The sequence below is a fragment of the Neoarius graeffei genome, chromosome 3 (genome assembly GCF_027579695.1).
Source record: "Neoarius graeffei isolate fNeoGra1 chromosome 3, fNeoGra1.pri, whole genome shotgun sequence".
NCBI lineage: Eukaryota > Metazoa > Chordata > Actinopteri > Siluriformes > Ariidae > Neoarius > Neoarius graeffei.
This window is the reverse complement of record NC_083571.1, coordinates 98,370,447-98,391,980: the sequence shown is the minus strand read 5'-3', so window position 1 is coordinate 98,391,980 and position 21,534 is coordinate 98,370,447. Positions and strand designations below refer to the sequence as shown.

Genomic DNA, 21,534 nt, shown 5'->3' with positions numbered 1-21,534 from the left:
GTGTGTGCTGTATTAATATTAAATATGATTATTAATTATTGCTATTATTTTCTCTCGTTAACAATTAAGTAAATTAGCTGTCTAATGTCTGAAAAACAGGAGGGGAGGAAAAAAAAAACATTCATTCCTTCAGTTACCTAATTAAAAAATGTGTTTGCTAACCAATTAGTTGTGTGGGAAGGTTTTTAAAAAAAACCCGCGTGCTCGGAGAGCACAATGTCCCCCGCTGGCAACTATATCTACGCTATAATTGCTTAATAGACCCTCATGAAACTGTCGAAGTACAGGTTTGGTAATCAAGGGCCATAACTCTGATGAAATGTGACCGAATTGAATGAAATTGTAACATGCACATTACCAATACATAGCAAAGCCTTTTGCAAAGTTTCGGAAAATTCCTGGAAAAATTGCAGGAGGAGTTGATTTCAGAAGACGAGCACACTTTCATGAAATTGCCAAAGTACAGGTTCGGTAATCAAGGGCCCCAAGTCTGAAAAAATTTGACCAAATTGCAATATGCGTATGACCAACATAACAAAGCCTTTTGCTAAGTTCTGTGAAATTCCTCCAAGAATTGAGAGAGGAGTTCATTTCAGAAGACAAGCACACTTTCATGAAATTGTCAGAGTACAAGTTTGGAAATCAAGTGCCATAACTTCAGTAAAATGCGACTGAATTGAACGAAATTGCGATGTGTGTATTACCGACATAATGAAGAATCCTGTCAAGTTTCGTGAAATTCCTCCAAAAATTGTGAGAGGAGTTGATTTCAGAAGGTGAGCACCCTTCCCGGGACAGACATCGCCAGGACATAATCCCCCTTTGGGCCTTTCGGTCAGCGGGCGATATTAAAAAAAAAAATAATATATATTTTTTTTAAACCCAAAAGCTACAGTACATTTAAAAAATCTAAATTCAGTAGGTGCTGACTGAATATTGAATGTTTAAACAAAAATGGACTCTCAGTATATAACCATGTTAACACATGAACATGCGTTAACACCCATTATTTTTTTCGCGGTCCAAATCCTGCGCTCTGATTGGCTGGCGAGCGGGTCCGTATCCTACGATACGGACTCCAGTTACAGACCTCTGGCGACTCGCTCATTTACAACAACAACAAACACAGTAGCACTTTTTTGTCAACACTTATCTTTTTTTTTTTTTTATAAGATTTTTATCAAAAATCTTAATTTTTGCCAGCATTTCTCAGGAGAATAGCATTAATTTTACAGCATGGATAGCGATAACGACAGTGTTCACAGCGAAAGCGAGTTTTACTACCCTGAGGAAGAAGAAATAAAAGAAAACATTTCAGGAGAAAGATAAAAACCTCTAACCGTTGCTAACGCCGAGCAAAAACATGGCTGAATCCTGAATGACTCAGTTTTGTATAAATAGGGGACTACATAGGCGGCAAAATGTAGTTTTTTTCCTGCCATGGAAGTGCACTTGTATACCGAGGAGGAAGCCATTTGCATTACAGCCGTGAATGAGGATTCAAAATGGCGGCTCGGCTCTCCCATTCGGGCGCTCTCGTTTTCTGTTAGAATTTGGTAAAGAAAAAAATAAATATATTATTTACCAGCTTAAGATCGGTCCGTGTGGTGAAATACCGTGACCTCGGCCCTGAATACTGACCTCGGCCCAGAGAGCCTCGCTCAGTACTTTCAAGACCTCGGTCACGGTATTTCACGACACGGACCTCCCAGCTGGTAAATAACATTTACTAGCACTCGCATATGTAGAAAAGGAACAATGTTTTGAGTTTGATTTTTTAGTTACAGTGAGAAAACTATTTACTCTACATACTAGACCTCCCTGACCATGCTGAGCAAACAAAAACACAAAGTCCGCACAAATACTCCACTTATTTTTGAGATCTTGAACCAACAAGATGTTCCTACCGACAGGCAGCCTGATGGGGAAAAAAATCGTAGCCTCAAACTGCCCTCGAGCTCTTGCACAAGAACATGCAAGTAACATCTCTGTATAACAAGCAGGAAAGATGCTATAGTATTTCTACTATAACTACTTCAGACATTTGACCTTGCTGTGACCTTGATCCTGTTTGATTCAGTTCCTAAAAACCTAATCAGTTCAACTGCTGATCAGAGTGATAATTTCATACAAATGCTTCAAACATTCAACCACTTTTTCTTGAAATATCGCTCAAATGGGAATCTCAGCTGGACGCACGAACAACCCGAAAACATAACACAGAGACGTACTGTGGTCTGGTGGATTCATTTTTCTCCCAATTTTTTTTCTCTCTCCATATTTTAGTGTTTTTGAGATGCGGCATATGGTTTTGAGTTTTTAAACTCCATTCCATCAGAATTGTTCATGTTGAAAAAAAGAGAGAGAGAGAGAGAGAGAGAGAGAGAGAGAGAGAACCTTATTTTGATTGATTAAAATGATTACTGCATGTAAATTTTGTGAACTGGAACGGTGCTCTAGCATGCAGCATTCATCTTAAGCACATCTCAAAATTTGAGGTTACAAAAAGCTTTTGAATAAACATTTAGAACATGGAAAGTTCTCCTACTTTGTAAGCCTGGTGCTTAATTAATGCTATTAATACCAAACTACAGTATCGCTCAAAAGTTTGGACACCCCGACTCTTTCTGTATTTTGATTATTTTCTACCTTGTAGAACAATACTGAAGACATCACAACTATGAAATAACACATGGAATTGTACAGTAAATAAAAAAAAAGTTTGATATTTTAGATTCTTCAAAAGTAGCCACCGTTTATCTTGACGCTTTGCACACGATAGGCATTATCTTATGGCGTATTCACACCTACGTTGTTTGGTCCGGACCAAACGAACCAAATTTCCCTTGGTCCGGACCTTTTGGGTTGGTCTGAATACAAACCACCGAACTCTAGTCCGGACCAAACAAGCGGACCGAGACCGAGCTGCAAGGTCGGACTCGGTCCGGACCAAAGGAACCCTGGTGCGGACCTTTTGGAGGTGTGAAAGCAGACCGGACCTAATCCGACAGTTTTGCTTTTTTGTACCTCGGGAGCTTCCGTCGTTTGTCGAGCATTATGGGAAACAGAGTCTTGACACTCCACCGCAAAGTGCAAACACTGTTTCGGTTGTCAAAGGAACCTTACAACAGTCGTTCAGTCATTCAGACCAGTGGTAGGCTAGACTACAGAGTACAAAAAATGAGTAGGGGGCAAACGTGGGCCGAGGAAGAACCGCGTACCCTTGTGGATATATGGGCAGATGTCCACATATCTGAGCTTTTGGAGAGAACACACAAAAATGCCGACGTGTTTGCTGTATTCAGTGAGAAAATGAAGGAGAAGGGGTTCACGCGCTCCCCAGAACAATGTCGGCTAAAAGTGAAGAAACTCCGTCAGACCTACATTAAAATCAGGGACATTCTTTCAAAAAGTGGTGGTACTAGCGACGCAAAAAAGAAATTCATCTATTGCGTGAAGAGCCAGAACTGTCACAACATGATGTGCGCTCATCAGCGCTATCCTCCGTAGCCGCCTTGCCCTTTGTCGTCGTCGTTGATAAATTACTTGTACAACAGCATAGTAATCGCACAATTGTGAAAACAGTAAAAACTGGAAAAAACATATAGCTTTGATGACATTCAAAAGAATAACAGCACGGAAAGCCTCCATGACTACTTTTGAACTTAACGCTTTGTGCGCGTGTCGTCTCTGACCAATAGCTGAACGACCTCAAGGCACGTGGCTTTGTTGACAGATTTTGGTCCGCTTACTAAAATGTACAGTGTGAAAGCGAACCACACCAAAATGAAAAAATAAAAAAAACATTTGGTTCGGACCAAAGCAAGTGAACTATCGGACTATCCTGGTCTGAATACACCCTTAATCAGCTTCATGAAGTCGTCACCTGGAATGCTTTTCAATTAACAGCTGTGCCTCATCAAAAGTTAATGAGTGCAATTTCTTGCCTTCTTAATGTGTTTGAGATAAAAACGCAGTAAATAGCCCGATTCCACAACTGTAGTAATCCATATCATGTCAAGAACCGCTCAACTAATTAAAGAGAAACGACATCCATCATTACTTTAAAACATGAAGTGTCTTAACAAAAAAAAAACAACTTTGAATTAGAAGGCGTGTCCAAACTTTTGACTGGCACTGTATATAAAATACCTCCACGTCTAAACTCAATTTTTACAAAAGCCCTAGATCAGAAAGAGCAATAAAACAACTGATGAAATTAGCCTTGTGTTTGCTGCGCCTGCCTGACTACATCCTTTAGACTGTTATGATAAGTTATGACAAAGACAGAGAGCATTATGAGAATAACTGATGCATAACTGATGCATTATGATGAATAACTAATAAGAGTTACTGTATAAGAAGAATACACATCAATAACGCTAATGCTAAGTCACTTATAAAGGGACATAATTGGCTATCGCAAGATAAACGATCCGAGATGCGTTCGGTTCGGTTTGCTTTAACACATTTTAGGAGGTAAAAAGGCAACCCGTGTGTGAAACCAAATTTATGTAGGAAACGTGAAAACTGTAATCGAAAGAATCTACTCCATTATTTAAAACAATTTTCAATTTGTATTAGATTGTAAAATATATACAGTGCTATTCAATCCAGTTTTAAATTAAATATTAAATTGCATATTTATTTAAGAAGAAAAAACCCCAGCAAGTGTAAAATCTGTAGTGATCAGTAAAATATTTAGATAGAATCAAGCATTATGATTTTAAAAATTTATTATTTTTTTTAAATTAACTCGAAATTTGACTACACGTCCTGTCCAGAAACACTTTTGTTAAACCCAGAGGTTAAAAATGCACAATAAGAGGGTGGTATGCGCATACAATGCACATATTATGCGCACACACGTACCCAGTCCAGTGATCCAGAACGAGGTGCCAAATCTTTACGGCCGTCTTAAATCACACAGCATCTTGAGAAAATGTATTTTCTATACTCGCTAGCATTTTGTGCTTCAATGTTCAAAAACAGGCCAAAGACGCAGCTTTTACAGTGTGGATGTATCATACTGTTTATTCCCAAAAGATGCATTACAGAGACCTACAGAAAAAGCTTCACATCTAATCCTGTAGCATTTATTACAGCTAGCAGTCATTTTCTCATGTCTCAGGGATGCAGCCGTTCTTTTTTTTCTAGGAAGATGGACTGGTATAGTTTACAGTCAGTATGAAGGCCGCTAAATTACAATCTCCAGATGGGCATATGCCACCTTGTGGCAGTCAAAGAAACAGCAACGGGCACATTCACACCTTTCATTTAAAAGAAACCTCTGAGTAAAGTGACTTCAACTGACGCGAGTACATCTCATTCATCTCATCTCATTATCTCTAGCCGCTTTATCCTGTTCTACAGGGTTGCAGGCAAGCTGGAGCCTATCCCAGCTGACTACGGGCGAAAGGTGGGGTACACCCTGGACAAGTCGCCAGGTCATCACAGGGCTGACACATAGACACAGACAACCATTCACACTCACATTCACACCTACGGTCAATTTAGAGCCACCAGTTAACCTAACCTGCATGTCTTTGGACTGTGGGGGAAACCGGAGCACCCGGAGGAAACCCACGCGGACACGGGGAGAACATGCAAACTCCACACAGAAAGGCCCTCGCCGGCCCCGGGGCTCGAACCCAGGACCTTCTTGCTGTGAGGCGACAGCGCTAACCACTACACCACCGTGCCGCCGGACGCGAGTACAATATAATAAAAACAGTCCACTCCATCCAGTGCCTCCACGACTGGGAATTAACAATGCTTCATTACCATGAATCAATATAGAGAAGCAGAATGCGCATTTTCCACCAATACAACAAGACGCAGGTTCTGAGACAAAATTAATAGAAAAATCTATTCCACACACAATTTACAACCCCGATTCCAAAAAAGTTGGGACAAAGTACAAATTGTAAATAAAAACGGAATGCAATAATGTGGAAGTTTCAAAATTCCATATTTTATTCAGAATAGAACATAGATGACATATCAAATGTTTAAACTGAGAAAATGTATCATTTAAAGAGAAAAATTAGGTGATTTTAAATTTCATGACAACACCACATCTCAAAAAAGTTGGGACAAGGCCATGTTTACCACATGTTTACCACTGAGACATCCCCTTTTCTCTTTACAACAGTCTGTAAACGTCTGGGGACTGAGGAGACAAGTTGCTCAAGTTTAGGGATAGGAATGTTAACCCATTCTTGTCTAATGTAGGATTCTAGTTGCTCAACTGTCTTGGGTCTTTTTTGTCGTATCTTCCGTTTTATGATGCGCCAAATGTTTTCTATGGGTAAAAGATCTGGACTGCAGGCTGGCCAGTTCAGTACCCGGACCCTTCTTCTACGCAGCCATGATGCTGTAATTGATGCAGTATGTGGTTTGGCATTGTCATGTTGGAAAATGCAAGGTCCTTCCTGAAAGAGACGTCGTCTGGATGGGAGCATATGTTGCTCTAGAACCTGGATATACCTTTCAGCATTGATGGTGTCTTTCCAGATGTGTAAGCTGCCCATGCCACACGCACTAATGCAACCCCATACCATCAGAGATGCAGGCTTCTGAACTGAGCGCTGATAACAACTTGGGTCGTCCTTCTCCTCTTTAGTCTGAATGACACGGCGTCCCTGATTTCCATAAAGAACTTCAAATTTTGATTCGTCTGACCACAGAACAGTTTTCCACTTTGCCACAGTCCATTTTAAATGAGCCTTGGCCCAGAGAAGACGTCTGCGCTTCTGGATCATGTTTAGATACGGCTTCTTCTTTGAACTATAGAGTTTTAGCTGGCAACGGCGGATGGCACGGTGAATTGTGTTCACAGATAATGTTCTCTGGAAATATTCCTGAGCCCATTTTGTGATTTCCAATACAGAAGCATGCCTGTATGTGATGCAGTGCCGTCTAAGGGCCCGAAGATCACGGGCACCCAGTATGGTTTTCCGGCCTTGACCCTTACGCACAGAGATTCTTCCAGATTCTCTGAATCTTTTGATATTATGCACTGTAAATGATGATATGTTCAAACTCTTTGCAATTTTACACTGTCGAACTCCTTTCTGATATTGCTCCACTATTTGTCGGCGCAGAATTAGGGGGACTGGTGATCCTCTTCCCATCTTTACTTCTGAGAGCCGCTGCCACTCCAAGATGCTCTTTTTATACCCAGTCATGTTAATGACCTATTGCCAATTGACCTAATGAGTTGCAATGTGGTCCTCCAGCTGTTCCTTTTTTGTACCTTTAACTTTTCCAGCCTCTTATTGCCCCTGTCCCAACTTTTTTGAGATGTGTTGCTGTCATGAAATTTCAAATGAGCCAATATTTGGCATGAAATTTCAAAATGTCTCACTTTCGACATTTGATATGTTGTCTATGTTCTATTGTGAATACAATATCAGTTTTTGAGATTTGTAAATTATTGCATTCCGTTTTTATTTACAATTTGTACTTTGTCCCAACTTTCTTGGAATCGGGGTTGTATCATTTCAGATTGAGATCACAGCAGCTGCAGAAACATCTAAGATAAATGAATGAATGGCTGCCCAATACAGGAAAAAAAAAAGTCTTACAATTATTTCTATTTCCTTAGATTTGCATGTTTTCTGATGTTATTAGGACGCTCATCAAATAACTACAGACTACTTACCTTGGGTGGGTTTCCCAAAAGCCTCTTAACGCGAAGAGCATCTTAACTAGGAGAGTGTTCATTGTGCTGCTCGCTCTACCATTCAACGATGATCTTTGTGCTGCGATGCTTTTGGGAAACTCAGACCTGTCCTGTTACACTATAGATTGTGGCCTTTAATAATAAACTTTCCTTCACACTCTTGTGAATAAATGTCTCTTCATTGCAACAGTAAACAACATTAACACAGATTTCTACAGCCATACTCTATTAGCAAAGCAACATGCTGTACATGATTAACAATGGCAGGGACTTGTGATTAACTGAATTAAGCCGAATAAACAATTTTACAAAACAAACATTCTATTGATTAATAACTGTTTCCAGCAAAACAGCTGTGCAAGTAGGCCAAGGTTATCAAAATGGGTTTGTATAAATCAGGTTTTAGTTTAAAACTGACATGAAAAACCTCCAAGATTAAAAGAACAATATCTGCACAGACTGTTGGACAGTCATTCTGAATAGTAGACAATAATTAGATGATATGCCCGGTCCAGTGAAGCTATTAAAAACGAAATGCAGGTGTGAACAACTCACACAGGTGTCTGCTGGGCAACTAACTTAATCTCGATGTCAACATGATCTGTTGCTCCATTTTTTAGGATGTTCACTGGGCAACAGCTTTTTCTTTTTTTTCCAGTGCCAAAGTGGAAAGTGATCATGCCAAACGTCTAGACGTCACGTTTTCTCACCCCTGAAAATAACTATAAAAATCAAACTAAACTAAAAATAAGGAACAACAAAAGATCGAAAAATGACAATTCGATGAGGGATGCCATATGTTCTCCTCTAAGATACAGCATCATTACTCTCCAAGTTTTCTTCAGGTCCACTGCAAGTGCAAAAAACTATTAATTCATGTCCTGAAGCCCATCTGGCATGATCCAATTACACTATCTGAAATCATCTTCTCAGTCTAATGAGCCCCCATTGGCTGAGACCTGAAAGAATAGGTTAGTTACCCAACAACAATGCAAATCGGTTTTCCACGGCGTTACAGTTCGGTCTGCTCTTGCTGTTTGAGCCCTTTTCACAAAACCAAAGACCTGAAACCTTTCAATCAATGAGCTAAAAAGCAAATTGTGCAGTGATGCGTTAGACCCAACAAGATTTCACCCTGGTCTGTATTCTCAAAATCAAACGCATAGCAAGCTTACTTCTTACACCCTTGTCGTTGTGGTGTCACCCTGCAAGTCCCTTCATGGCTCAGGATAGCTGTGTCCTGGATGTGCAACTGGCTAGCGTGCCACTCTGCTCCGCAGGGGACTCGGTGAGTGTGTGTAATCAGGAGGCCGTGTGCTGCTGCTGCACTGAGCAGCTGTGCACTTTTACAGACACAGTTCTTGTCTGGAGGGTGCTTTTTATAAGGACTGATTAGTCCCCAGCACCAGGGCTGGAGGATGAGTTTCAGAATGGTGCAATACAGATGGCTTACAGCACAAAGCCCGATAAATAAATAAATAAATAAATAAATAAAAATCAGGGCCCTTTAAATGTCCTGAGAAACATAGTCATACTAATAATCATAGCATGATACATTGGAGACTCTACACAATGTACTGTTTAAAACAAACAAAAAAAAAAGATTCTGAAAATAAAATTTTCTTCTTATTTGACCAGTTTCAAGATTTTCCCCAGCTGTCCAAGCTATACGTATGAAAACCCAAGTAGGCAAAGCTATACGAGTCTGATAAATCTAAACAGATGCATTTTACACACTTAAAGCCTCGGTCACAACGTGCTCCTACGACCGGTCTACGTGCAAAAAACGCACAGAGGGCGCGCGTGTGACATGCTGATTTTCGAGCCCTAGACCGGCTGCTGAGGTTCTTTGTCATGTCAAACAAACTCTACGGACGCTTACGTTTTTTTTCAGGTTGGAAGACAAACTTACGCCCAACGTGTGTCTTTCTCCACGAACAAAAAAAAACGCAGCGATTTGAGAAACGCCAAAAATCACACGTCCGGTTGTGACCTAGGCTTAAAGGAGGAGAAAAGTCTTTGTGTCAAGGGGTTCCATCATTCAAAAGACAAATAAAACCCCCGGCACCTTGCGTTTTTCTCCATTCAGGTGTAACAGTTTTACATCACAGGTCACTGAGAATAGTGAGTAGCAGTCGTGAACCTTAAACATTTTACCTTTTGATCACATTAACCCTTTGGGGTCTGAGGGTATTTTCTGGCACTCTAATGATTCCGATTTTGTCAATTTCAACAAATCTAAGCAGTATTTTCAAAAAGTCATATGACTTTTTGTAATCGGCACAAGTTCAGCTACAATAATCTCTCTGTAGTATGCCTGTCATGACTGTACTTTTTAAAAAAATATAACAGATAAATGAAGATGCTGTAAAAAGCAGTTTTAGAACGGTTTTGGAACGTGTGGAAAAAAAAAAAGACCTTACCCATTGTGCCGAACCGTTTTGGTCACTTGCGGTGATTCTGTTCAGTCTTAGGCATGTATCAAGCACAAAAACTTAAATCTGCTCCACTGATTTGGACAATTAACTAGCCATCAAAAAATGTATGTCCTATTGTTTTGGGATAAAGGGTTGGCAGCAGGAGGGGTATTCAATGAGAAGGGTAAAAATTCAATTCCATTCTGCGAGAAGAGTGAAAACCCCTCCCACTGCCAACTCTTAATCCCGTCAGGTCAAGTCACAATGGGTAAGGTAAATGTTTTTCAAACATTCCAACAGTTCTAAAACTGCTCTTTACAACAGCTTCATTTATCTGGTATTTGATTGTATTTTGGTATTTGACTCTATTCAGTGTGTCTTGAACTTAACTCTTGTACTGTTTTACTCAGTTCAGAGCCACAACCAACTCTGTTATACAGTTACTCTATAATTTTGCTCCCAGTCCAAATTTTACTCTCTAAACTCAAGCAAAATCATCGATTTTTGAGGAAAATACTTTTAACTCTGGAAAAAAATTGCTCAGTCATTTTTCCTGTGCATGCACAACAGCGCACACACACACACCAACCGATCTGCTCATAATAAATAGAAGAAATATTTACACTTACTCGAGTTGATCTTTGGCTGGATTGAGTCGAAGTTTAAAAAAAAAAAAAAAACACCCACCGCTTACCATCAGTTCTCAGGATTGAATTGATTCAGTGTCCTGAATCATCTGAAGTGCGTAAAATCCGTATGCCATCTCAACAAGTTTTACCTCCAAATAGCCTGAACTATGTCTGACTGATTTTATCCTGTTTATGGTAGGCGTTCCCAGCGCAAAACAGAAACCAATCAAAAGCGGAAGAGTGAAAGTGATGATCATGCCGTTACCACGTGAACAGTCTTTTATGAACGCGCAAGTGGGAGCTCAGTGCGCCGATTCCAGTGTGAATGAGTCAGGTAACAAGTTTTATGTTTCATCTAATTTACGCAATTTAAAAACTAGGATATTATTTGGCAGTGGGCACACAGGAAAGTGTAACGTATAAAGTTTGTCAATATGTTTATCATGCTTGTATGATGAAAAACTTGAAGATATTTATCGAAATACATGACCTACTCATTCTAAACCCGCCGAGCTTCGATGGCGAAGTTCTCGACCCCAGAGGGTTAAACACATGACCAGTCAGCCATATTAGCCATCATAACTAAAAGGTGTCCTGGCTGCTGCTGTACATTTTATGTACTCACTGTTGTGTTGCTTTTCCACCACATCAGCCTGAGAGGTGCTCATAGAGGCCTCGTCTCCACCAACAGGCTTCCTGCCTGTTACAGATGTTGGTGTGGCAGCTGGCTGCTGAGGCATCTGGAACTCTGAGGTGGGGGTAAAACAGCAGCAATTACTTCGGAAACACTGACAGGACAAGGACAACAGGAAAGCTGCAAGGTGTAAACTTTGTGTCTTTACACATTAGTGGGCAAATAAAAGCACTGGCAGGAGATAAAGGGACAGAAAGTAACCAAGATGACGTCCTTTCTTGACTCTTTCAAGCCTTAACGCTTCCTGGTGATGGAGAGAGCTCTACTTACCTGAGTACAACACAGAATTAATAGACTGGAAATGCAAATGAAATGCACCACCTTCACTCTACAAAAGTGATACCCGACATCTCCAGTGCACCACATGAAATATTCACCAGCACCATTCATCAACAATTCACTCCACAGCCTGCAAAATTCATTCAGCTCTATACAGTGCAAATGAAAAGAAACTGAAGAGGCCTAGAGGAACCTATTTGGTGTACAGTCAGGATTACGAGCGAGAAAACTCTGCTTGATTACAGGGAATACCTTACAATTACCTTGGTTTATTTGGCCCTCAAGGTACAGAGCAAATGTAAATGTTCTGAAATGCTTCTCACCTTTGGATGCAGGAGCTAAAGAAAAGAGGCAGCTGCCTGCTGCTAATGCTATGATCTACCACAACTGAATAGATCGCAGTGAATATTACAAATCTATACAAGTAGATCAACCTGATTGTGACAAATGACAAAGTTATGTTTAACTAAGACAAAAAAAAAGAAAAAAAAAAAACAGGAGGCGGCAACAAAAAGTATAAAAATTGCTTTATAAAACAAGCTCAACGGTGACCTACTGCTGACGAACGTATCCCCCCCGCTCTCGCTTATATCAGAATGCGAGCAATTGAAGGAAAAGGACACTTATGAATACTGACTTCAACAAATAATTCACACTGAAACAAGGAAGTAAAGAGCAGTGTTCTCCTGAGAGATTTCAAATAGCATCCTGGTAAACCATCATTTTGAAATGGCGTTTTGCTTCTTGAAATAGCTTCAAAATCCACCCTGCGTGTTTCATAAATACATTGTCGGTAAACAGGAAGTCGATGTGCGACAGACCTGAAAATGGTATACACGGTATAGAACCCCAAGCTGAAGTTTGGTACCAAGGAGCTATGATTTGTGGTTGCTGAGAAAAAAAAAAAGTGTGTTTCAGACAGACAGAGGTGTAAACCTGGACGGACAGACAGACAGACAGACAGACAGACAGACAGACAGAGGTGTAAACCTGGACGGACAGACAGACAGACAGACAGACAGACAGACAGACAGACAGAGGTGTAAACCTGGACGGACAGACAGACAGAGGTGTAAACCTGGACAGACAGACAGACAGACAGACAGACAGACAGACAGACAGACAGACAGAGGTGTAAACCTGGACAGACAGACAGACAGACAGACAGAGAGGTAAACCTGGATGGACGGACGGACAGACAGACAGAGAGGTAAACCTGGACGGACGGACAGACAGAGGTAAACCTGGACGGATGGACAGACAGAGGTAAACCTGGACGGACGGATGGACGGACAGACAGGTAAACCTGGACGGACAGAGACAGACAGACAGAGGTAAAACATGGACAGACAGACAGACAGAGGTAAATGTGGATGGACAGACAGACAGACAGACAGAGGTAAATGTGGACGGACAGACAGACAGAGGTAAATGTGGACGGACAGACAGGCAGAGGTAAATGTGGACGGACAGACAGGCAGAGGTAAATGTGGACGGACAGACAGACAGAGGTAAACGTGGACGGACGGACAGACAGAGGTAAACGTGGACGGACGGACAGACAGAGGTAAACCTGGACGGACGGACAGACAGAGGTAAACCTGGACGGACGGACAGACAGAGGTAAACCTGGACGGACGGACAGACAGAGGTAAACCTGGACGGACGGACAGACAGAGGTAAACCTGGACGGACGGACAGACAGAGGTAAACCTGGACGGACGGACAGACAGAGGTAAACCTGAACGGACGGAAATACAGAGGTAAACCTGGACGGACGGACGGACAGACAGACAGACAGACAGAGGTAAACCTGGACAGACGGACAGACAGAGGTAAACCTGGACAGACGGACGGACAGACAGACAGAGGTAAACCTGGACAGACAGACAGAAAGACAGACAGACAGACAAAGGTAAACCTGGACGGACGGACAGACAGACAGACAGAGGTAAACCTGGACGGACGGACAGACAGACAGAGGTAAACCTGGACAGACGGACAGACAGAGGTAAACCTGGACAGACGGACGGACAGACAGACAGAGGTAAACCTGGACAGACAGACAGAGGTAAACCTGGACGGACGGACGGACAGATGGATAAAGAGTTATCTTGAACTGTGTGGTGAAACAACTTCTATAAAATACATACCACTGCAAAACATTCAGCTGGAAAGTTCAAATTTGAGAAAGTGCAGTCAGATCAGTTAGCATAGCGAGGTAACTCACCTCTTTTCCTTCGAGACTCTTTAATCTCCTCACACATGCGGTCAAACTCTGGGTCCAGCTCAGAGGCAATCATTGCATGAGCTGTGTCCTTCAGACTGCAAGCCCTATGCCGAATTATTTTATCTGTGAAGAAACCATTCAACATAGCCATTAGAATGGAGGGACAAACATGAGGTTTGCATCGTCTTTCCAGAAGCAATGCATCTTATCGAGTTTAAGACTTAAGCTGCGTTTCTGAGGCACATCCATAACATACAAGACACCTGATTGGAAGAAAACCCATTATCAAGGAGTTTACTACTACACTAAAATTATAAAACATTCAGTTTATTACCATCAGTGAGTTAAAGAGAATTTACACAGCAAGCAAGATGGAGGTGGGAGCAAAATAAAGCACGATTTTCAAGACTTGAGAACACAAAAGGAGGCTTGTGCCCCACTAAAATTGTGCAAGTGACGAACCAGGTATCTGTATCAATGGCCAAAGTGGCATAATCACCAAGTTAATGGGGTATACACGGGTAAGAAATTTTCAGAAGTAAAATGAAAACCTAAAAAGACGTGTTTGAGATGCCAGTGCCACAGACATTTCAAGAGCAGCAAATAAGCCATAAGCATGCTCACATACGTTAATTGTATTTTTTTTTTAACTTTTCATGTCATCACAACTTCATGGCATCAACAATGACATGGAAAGACCTCAATGTCAAAAAGTAGCAATTCCTGAAACCTTGAACACAATGTTTTAATGTGACAAAACAGGAACTAAGGTTTTTTTTGTGTGGATTTCTAATTATGTTCCACTTCGGTGCTTTAAAAAAAAAAAACACTCCTGCTGTGTTTTTGCAGACAAACACGCACAAAGTGCTACCGCTCTAAACTGCTGCACTGATTCCAGTGAAATTCTATTTGTTACAAAATACAGACAGCAGGCAGACGACTGAAAAACGCCTCACAGATGGTTCTGATGTAATTTAGCCTTTAGAGGTCTAGTCAATCCTATACGTTCACCATTACTAACATTTCAACTAATCTTTATGTTCTTTTTAAAGGTACATAATATTTTAATGTAAATGCTATGAGCTCTATGATGCACTATATTCATTATAATTATACTTGTGGTAAAGCACAGCCAGAAGTCAGGGAGAATAAGGTCATCCAACTCCAAAAGCTTAGGGTTGATCAAGCAAATCTGTCATGCTTGTAAGTAATGCGAAACAATCCGCCCTGGGTTTTTATTTCGAGAAGGTTATGAAGGCTAAAGTAAAACATTTAACACTGAGACAAAAATACTAGTGCATCTCAAAAAATTAGAATACCATGAAAAAGTTCCATTTTTTTCCATAATTTAATTCAAAAAGGTAAACTTTCATATATTCTGTATTCATTACATGTAAAGTGAAATATTTAAAACCTTTTTTGTTTTAATTTTGATGATTATGGCTTATAGCTCATGAAAATCAGAAATCCAGTATCTCAAATTATTAGAATATTCCCTAAGATCAATCAAAAAAAAGGATTTACAATACAGAAATGTCCAACTTCTGAAAAGTATATTCATTTATACACTCAATACTTGGTTGGGGCTCCTTTACCATGAATTACTGTATCAATGCGGTGTGGCATGGAGGTGATCAGTCTGTGGCACTGCCGAGGTGTTATTGAAGCCCAGGTTGCTTTGATAGTGGCCTTCAGCGTATCTGTATTTTTGGGTCGGGTGTTTCTCGTCTTCCTCTTGACAATACCCATAGATTCTCTATGGGGTTCAGGTCAGGCAAGTTGGCTGGCCAATCAAACACAGTAATATCATGGTCAGCAAACCATTTGGTAGTAGTTTTGGCACTGTGGGTAGGTGCTAAGTCCTGCTGGAAAAGGAAATCAGCATCTCCAAAAAGCTCGTCAGCAGATGGAAGCATGAGGTGCTCTAAAATCTCCTGGTAGATGGCTGTGTTGACTTTGGACTTGATAAAATACAGTGGACCAACACCAGCAGATAACATGGCACCCCAAATCATCACAGACTGTGGAAACTTCACACTGGGCTTCAAACACCTTGGATTCTGTGCCTCTCCACTCTTCCTCCAGACTCTAGAACCGTGATTTCCAAATTAAATGCAAAATGTACTTTCATCTGAAAAGAGGACTTTGGGCCACTGAGCAACAGTCCATTTCTTTCTCTCCTTAGCCCAGATAAGACACTTCTGACATTGTCTCTGGCTCAGGAGTAGCTTGATATTAGGAATGCGAAAGTTGTATCCCCTTTCTTGAAGATGTCTGTTCGTGATGGGTCTTGATACACTGACACCAGCCTCAGTCCACTCCTTGTGAAGCTCTTCCAAGTTCTTGAATCAACTTTTCTTGACAATCCTCTCAAGACTGCGGCCATCCCTGTTGCTTGTGCACCTTTTCCAGCCACCCTTTTCAGCAATGACCTTTTGTGGCTTACCCTCCTTATGGAGGGCATCAGTGATCATCTTCTGGACAACAGTCAAATCAGCAGTCTTCCCCATGATTGTGGTTGTGTGTACTGAACTAGACCGAGAGATACACTGTGTTCATACTGTTTTACTCAAACTCGAAATGAAATATTCTAATATTTTGAGATTTTTTTTTATGTTTTTGTACTGTATGCCATACTGATTAAAATTAAAATAGAAAAATGCTTGAAACATTTTAGTTTATGTGTAATGAGTCTATAATATATAAAATTTTCTCTTTCTTAAATAACTGATGGAAAATATTGAACTTTTTCACAATATTCAAATTTTTTGAGATGCACTAGTACAGGGCTTTTCAAAGTGTGGGGCGCGCCCCCCCTGGGGGGCGCCAGAGTTTTTCAGGGGGGGTGCAAAGTGAGGAAACATAAACCAGAATAAGTTACTATTGCGGACATTTAGCAAAGTTCAGCTAGCCTTTGCCAGAGACAAAATGGATCGATTTTTAGTACCTAAAGCTACAGTGAGTGAGGAGACAGAGTCTGGGCCAAGCAAAAAAAACCAGAGCCTCCAAGATGTTGCGATTTGCAACTTCAACGCAAATTCAACCAATCCCGGCGAATTCAGGGCGGTGTTGCAATTATATCCAATCACCGCAACTTTCCCGCAAATTTGACCAATCGTTGGCATCGTCTTAAGGTGACGTTGACAAATTACCTTCCGCCTTACTTCCGTGTATACGTTCAAGATAAGCAGCATGCGCGCAGTGTTGCCAGATTGGGCGGTTTCAAGTGCATTTTGGCGGGTTTTGAACATATTTAGGCTGGAAAACGTCAGCAGTATCTGGCAACATTGCATGATGTGCGAGTCAGTGTTTATGTAGGCTTAAATTCTGTTACTGAAAGTGTGTTATGTTTACAGTGAAGGACTGTGTGCACTTTACATTTTTTTTTTTTTTACTTAATACAAGAAATTAATGGATGCCAACATTTTTGCCAAAATGGTATTTTATTTTCCATTGTTTAGGCAGCTTCAGCATCATACTGTGAGATTCTGTTTAAATTGTTTTTTTTTCTTCTATGAAGCCTGAGCCATTTACTTTATTAGTTTATAATTGTTTAATTTAGTCTTCAGGAGAGACTGCCTGCACACAGTACTAGCATTAATAGTTTTTTTTTTCTTACATGAAAGCTGAGGCATTTATATTATATTTTAAGGTAACTTCATGTGCTGTGAGGTTCTATGCACTTTAACTTTTGAACCAACAGGAGCATTTGGATAAGTAAAGCCTGTTTTTTTGCATTTTTGTAGTCCTGGTAATCTTTTATATTGGTAAAGTTGTTTATAGGACCATTTCTCAGTGTCTTTGTTTTTTTAATCAATAGTTTTTCGGTAATAACTTAATATTTAACATATCACTCAATTTTAATCGCAAAAAGAGAAAATCACAACAATTTCTCGCAACTTTCACTTCCTCCCGCAATGTAATCGCAACAAAAACCTAAAAAACACCTCAACCTTCATTGCAATTTTTTGGAAACCCCCCACAACATCAGACATTTTAGCCCGCAACAATCACAAAAAAGGCCCGCGGAATCCTGGGGGGACTGAAAAAAGAAGGAAGTATGACCACGATTATTTAAAGTTTGGATTTTCATGGACTGGATCTGAAGATGCTCCACTGCCACAGTGTGTTGTCTGCCAAGAGGTGCTAGCTAACGATGCTATGAGATGTTTAAAATGTGTAAAACAAGATGTTTTAAAAAGCACAGATGTTTAAAATGTGAAAAAGAAAAAAATAATATGTACAACAACCATTTTTTAAAAAATACGAATGGAACATTAAGTATAGCAACAACAAAAATTGTAAGGGGGGCGCTGTTGTTTATTTGCTCTCCGAGGGGGGGCTGACTCTCCCACACTTTGAAAACCCCTGCACTAGTATAATCTTCATACAGGACATCACAATTTTTATCAAATGATATAATGTACCTTTCAGCCTATATACAGTAAATTGAAGATTGTGTTTGGACTAATCTTTATGAGGTAGTGTAATAATTAGGTTTATTTCATAATACTACAGAAAAGTAGTTAATTAAGTATCAAGGCTTAAGTGGTCTTCAGTAAGGTATCATGGTAACTATGAAACCAGCTCAAGTTTTGTTTTTTGGTGAAATTAGCTAACTGTACTTGATCACGGAGCATAAATTCTCAGGCGAATGCTTTAGCCAAGTGTGGAGATATTGGTGCCAGACAGACTGGCTTAACTTCCTCCCAGCTGCTCTGAGAGAAATATTTTGAGCAGTGTCACGGTCTATATAACAGTCAAGACTGAGCCATAATTCTGTTCAAGGCAAATCACTTGAATGGAGAAACAACAGTTTAAAAAAAAAAAAAAGATGAAAAGATAAGGAAGTTTGTAAGTTAGGTGTCTTCTGCCCTGCTAGATGAAATAGTAATGCTGGATAATTCCTGAGTACTGCCTTCTTGTATTCTGTCCAACTTTGTCATATCTACAAGAGTTAATGAACGGATCTTTGATGAATGACAGAGTCGGTAAAACTTTTCTTTTTTAAAGCCCCAATTTGTCAAACTGAAAAACATGATTATGAACACATCTGCTGTATACCCCCAGGTCATGTTTTCCTACTTTAAAACGCAACCTATTTTTGATTTCTTCCTTTGCCAGTTTTGTTCACATTAAAAACAAAACAAAACACACATTTGGTTTGAGGAAAGGCAAAAACTATGAATGCCAGTGTAAACTGATTATTGGCGCATACTCTTTAAAGGAACAGTCCACCGTACTTCCATAATGAAATATGCTCTTATCTGAATTGAGACGAGCTGCTCCGTACCTCTCCGAGCTTTGCGCGACCTCCCAGTCAGTCAGACGCGCTGTCACTCCTGTTAGCAATGTAGCTAGGCTCAGTATGGCCAATGGTATTTTTTGGGGCTGTAGTTAGATGCGACCAAACTCTTCCGCGTTTTTCCTGTTTACATAGGTTTATATGACCAGTGATATGAAACAAGTTCAGTTACACAAATTGAAATGTAGCGATTTTCTATGCTATGGAAAGTCCGCACTATAATGACAGGCGTACTAACACCTTCTGCGCGCTTCGGCAGCGCATTGATATCTGAGCTCCATATCAATGCGCTGCCGAAGCGCGCAGAAGGTGTTAGTACGCCTGTCATTATAGTGCGGACTTTCCATAGCATAGAAAATCGCTACGTTTCAATTTGTGTAACTGAACTTGTTTCATATCACTGGTCATATAAACCTATGTAAACAGGAAAAACGCGGAAGAATTTGGTCGCATCTAACTACAGCCCCAAAAAATACCATTGGCCATACTGAGCCTAGCTACATTGCTAACAGGAGTGACCGCGCGTCTGACTGCGTCTGACTGACTGGGAGGTCGCGCAAAGCTCGGAGAGGTACGGAGCAGCTCGTCTCAATTCAGATAAGAGCATATTTCATTATGGCAGTACGGTGGACTGTTCCTTTAAAGGCAGGAAGTAAGGAAGTGCCTTCTGTTTAATTTTACAGTCAGATATCTGTATGAGTTAATGAATGAATATTCAGTTAATCACAGTGTGTGTGTGTGTGTGGGGGGGGGGTATAAAATAAAATAATCAGGGTTCTCCACTTTCCAAAAATAAAAGGTGGTGGCGGAGGTTTGGGAGGGGCGCCTAGGCCCCCAACAGGGTCCAGGGGAGGAGCCCCGGTGGGGGGGCCAGGAGGACAAAGTCCCCCTGAAGCTGATGGACTTTGGGCTTTTTTTGACAGTGAAACTGACCAATAAATGGATAGGAAATGCTAAATCATTGTTAAAATCATTTTACAAAAAATTAACACATTCTTACTGTACATATCTTTATCGTCAATGTGAGACTCATTTGACATTTCAGTTGAGACTGATGCGCATCCCTGAATTAATAATATTTTTTTCTGTGTGAAAAATAAATGAACTTCCATGCATAAACAAAATACCCAATTACAATAAATGCATACTTTTTTTTTTAAGTATACATAATGTTAATTGGGTGAAACCACTACAAATCAATGTATGAGCTGGTGCGCGTGCCCGAGACTGGCACCACAAAGCCACCCCGGCCTCCGTAGTTCGGGTCCTTTGACCCAGGAACCCGGAAGTCCTGCAGTAAACGAACACTGAAGCAACGGGAAAATGCAGCTCTCGCCTACACAATCGCAGATACGTAAAATATAAAGACCTGAACTTAAGTGTGTGTGTGTGTGTGTGTGTGTGTGTGTGTGTGCTGTTATATGATTACTGTAACCGTGTATGGTCAGAAAAGACGATTGATAAGCGTAACCACTGCACAATAACACTACAAACACCCGCAAAGTTATTTAGCTGCTGGCTAGCTGCAGCTTCCAGCGTTACTGTATGTCAGTATAGTGTAATGTGGTGCGGTGTTGCGTAACGCAGGGATAGCCCTCAATCTGCAGAGTTCTGTGTCACAATCTGTATGCAGCCGGCCAGATGTTTTTCTATTGCAGTTGCGCGGCCACTTCAGGTAGCCCCGTATGCATTTGTTTAATGGTCTTCTGCGTGTTAAATAGTTACAAAATTATAATAAAACGAATACTTGACGATTTATTTGGTGTATACTGATGAAGTTACGTAATTTTTTTTTGGCCACGGGAAGGGTGGTGGGCCAGAATTATAACATGGCGGTGCACCACTTTAAAAGCGCCCGTGGAGAACACTGAAATAATAATAATAATAATGCCTTTGCGTCACATGCACACAAGTACAGTGAAATTCATAATCTGCATTTAACCCATCTGAAGCAGTGAACACATGCAAACCCAGAGCAGTAGGAGCCATGCTACAGCGCCCGGGGAGCAGTTGGGGGTGAGATGCCTCACTCAAGGACACTTCAGCCCAAGGCCACCCCATGTTAGCCTAACCTGCATGCCTTTGGACTGTGAGGGAAACTGGAGCACCCGGAGGAAACCCACGCAGACACGGGGAGAACATGCAAACTCCACACAGAAAGGCCCTCGCTGGCCACTGGGCTCGAACCCAGAACCTTCTTGCTGTGAGGCGACAGTGCTAGCCACTACACCACTATGCATTTATTACAGGCTTTCGTCTAAACGGGGGAACAGGGGCGCTGCGCCCTCTTACT

At 40.9% G+C, this 21,534-nt stretch overlaps 1 protein-coding gene across 4 annotated transcripts in view; it reads right to left on the bottom strand.

Annotated features, from left to right (window-relative positions):
* atad2b (ATPase family AAA domain containing 2B) overlaps positions 1-21,534 on the bottom strand; it is a 299,539-nt gene that overhangs the window by 114,526 nt on the left and 163,479 nt on the right. For all 4 annotated transcript variants that reach the window (XM_060917745.1, XM_060917747.1, XM_060917746.1 and 1 more), the window contains 2 exons: positions 13,937-14,059; positions 11,359-11,481 (listed from right to left, as the gene is read on the bottom strand). In XM_060917745.1, coding sequence (XP_060773728.1) covers positions 11,359-11,481; positions 13,937-14,059 — 246 coding nt within the window. The remainder of the gene's footprint in view (positions 1-11,358; positions 11,482-13,936; positions 14,060-21,534) is intronic.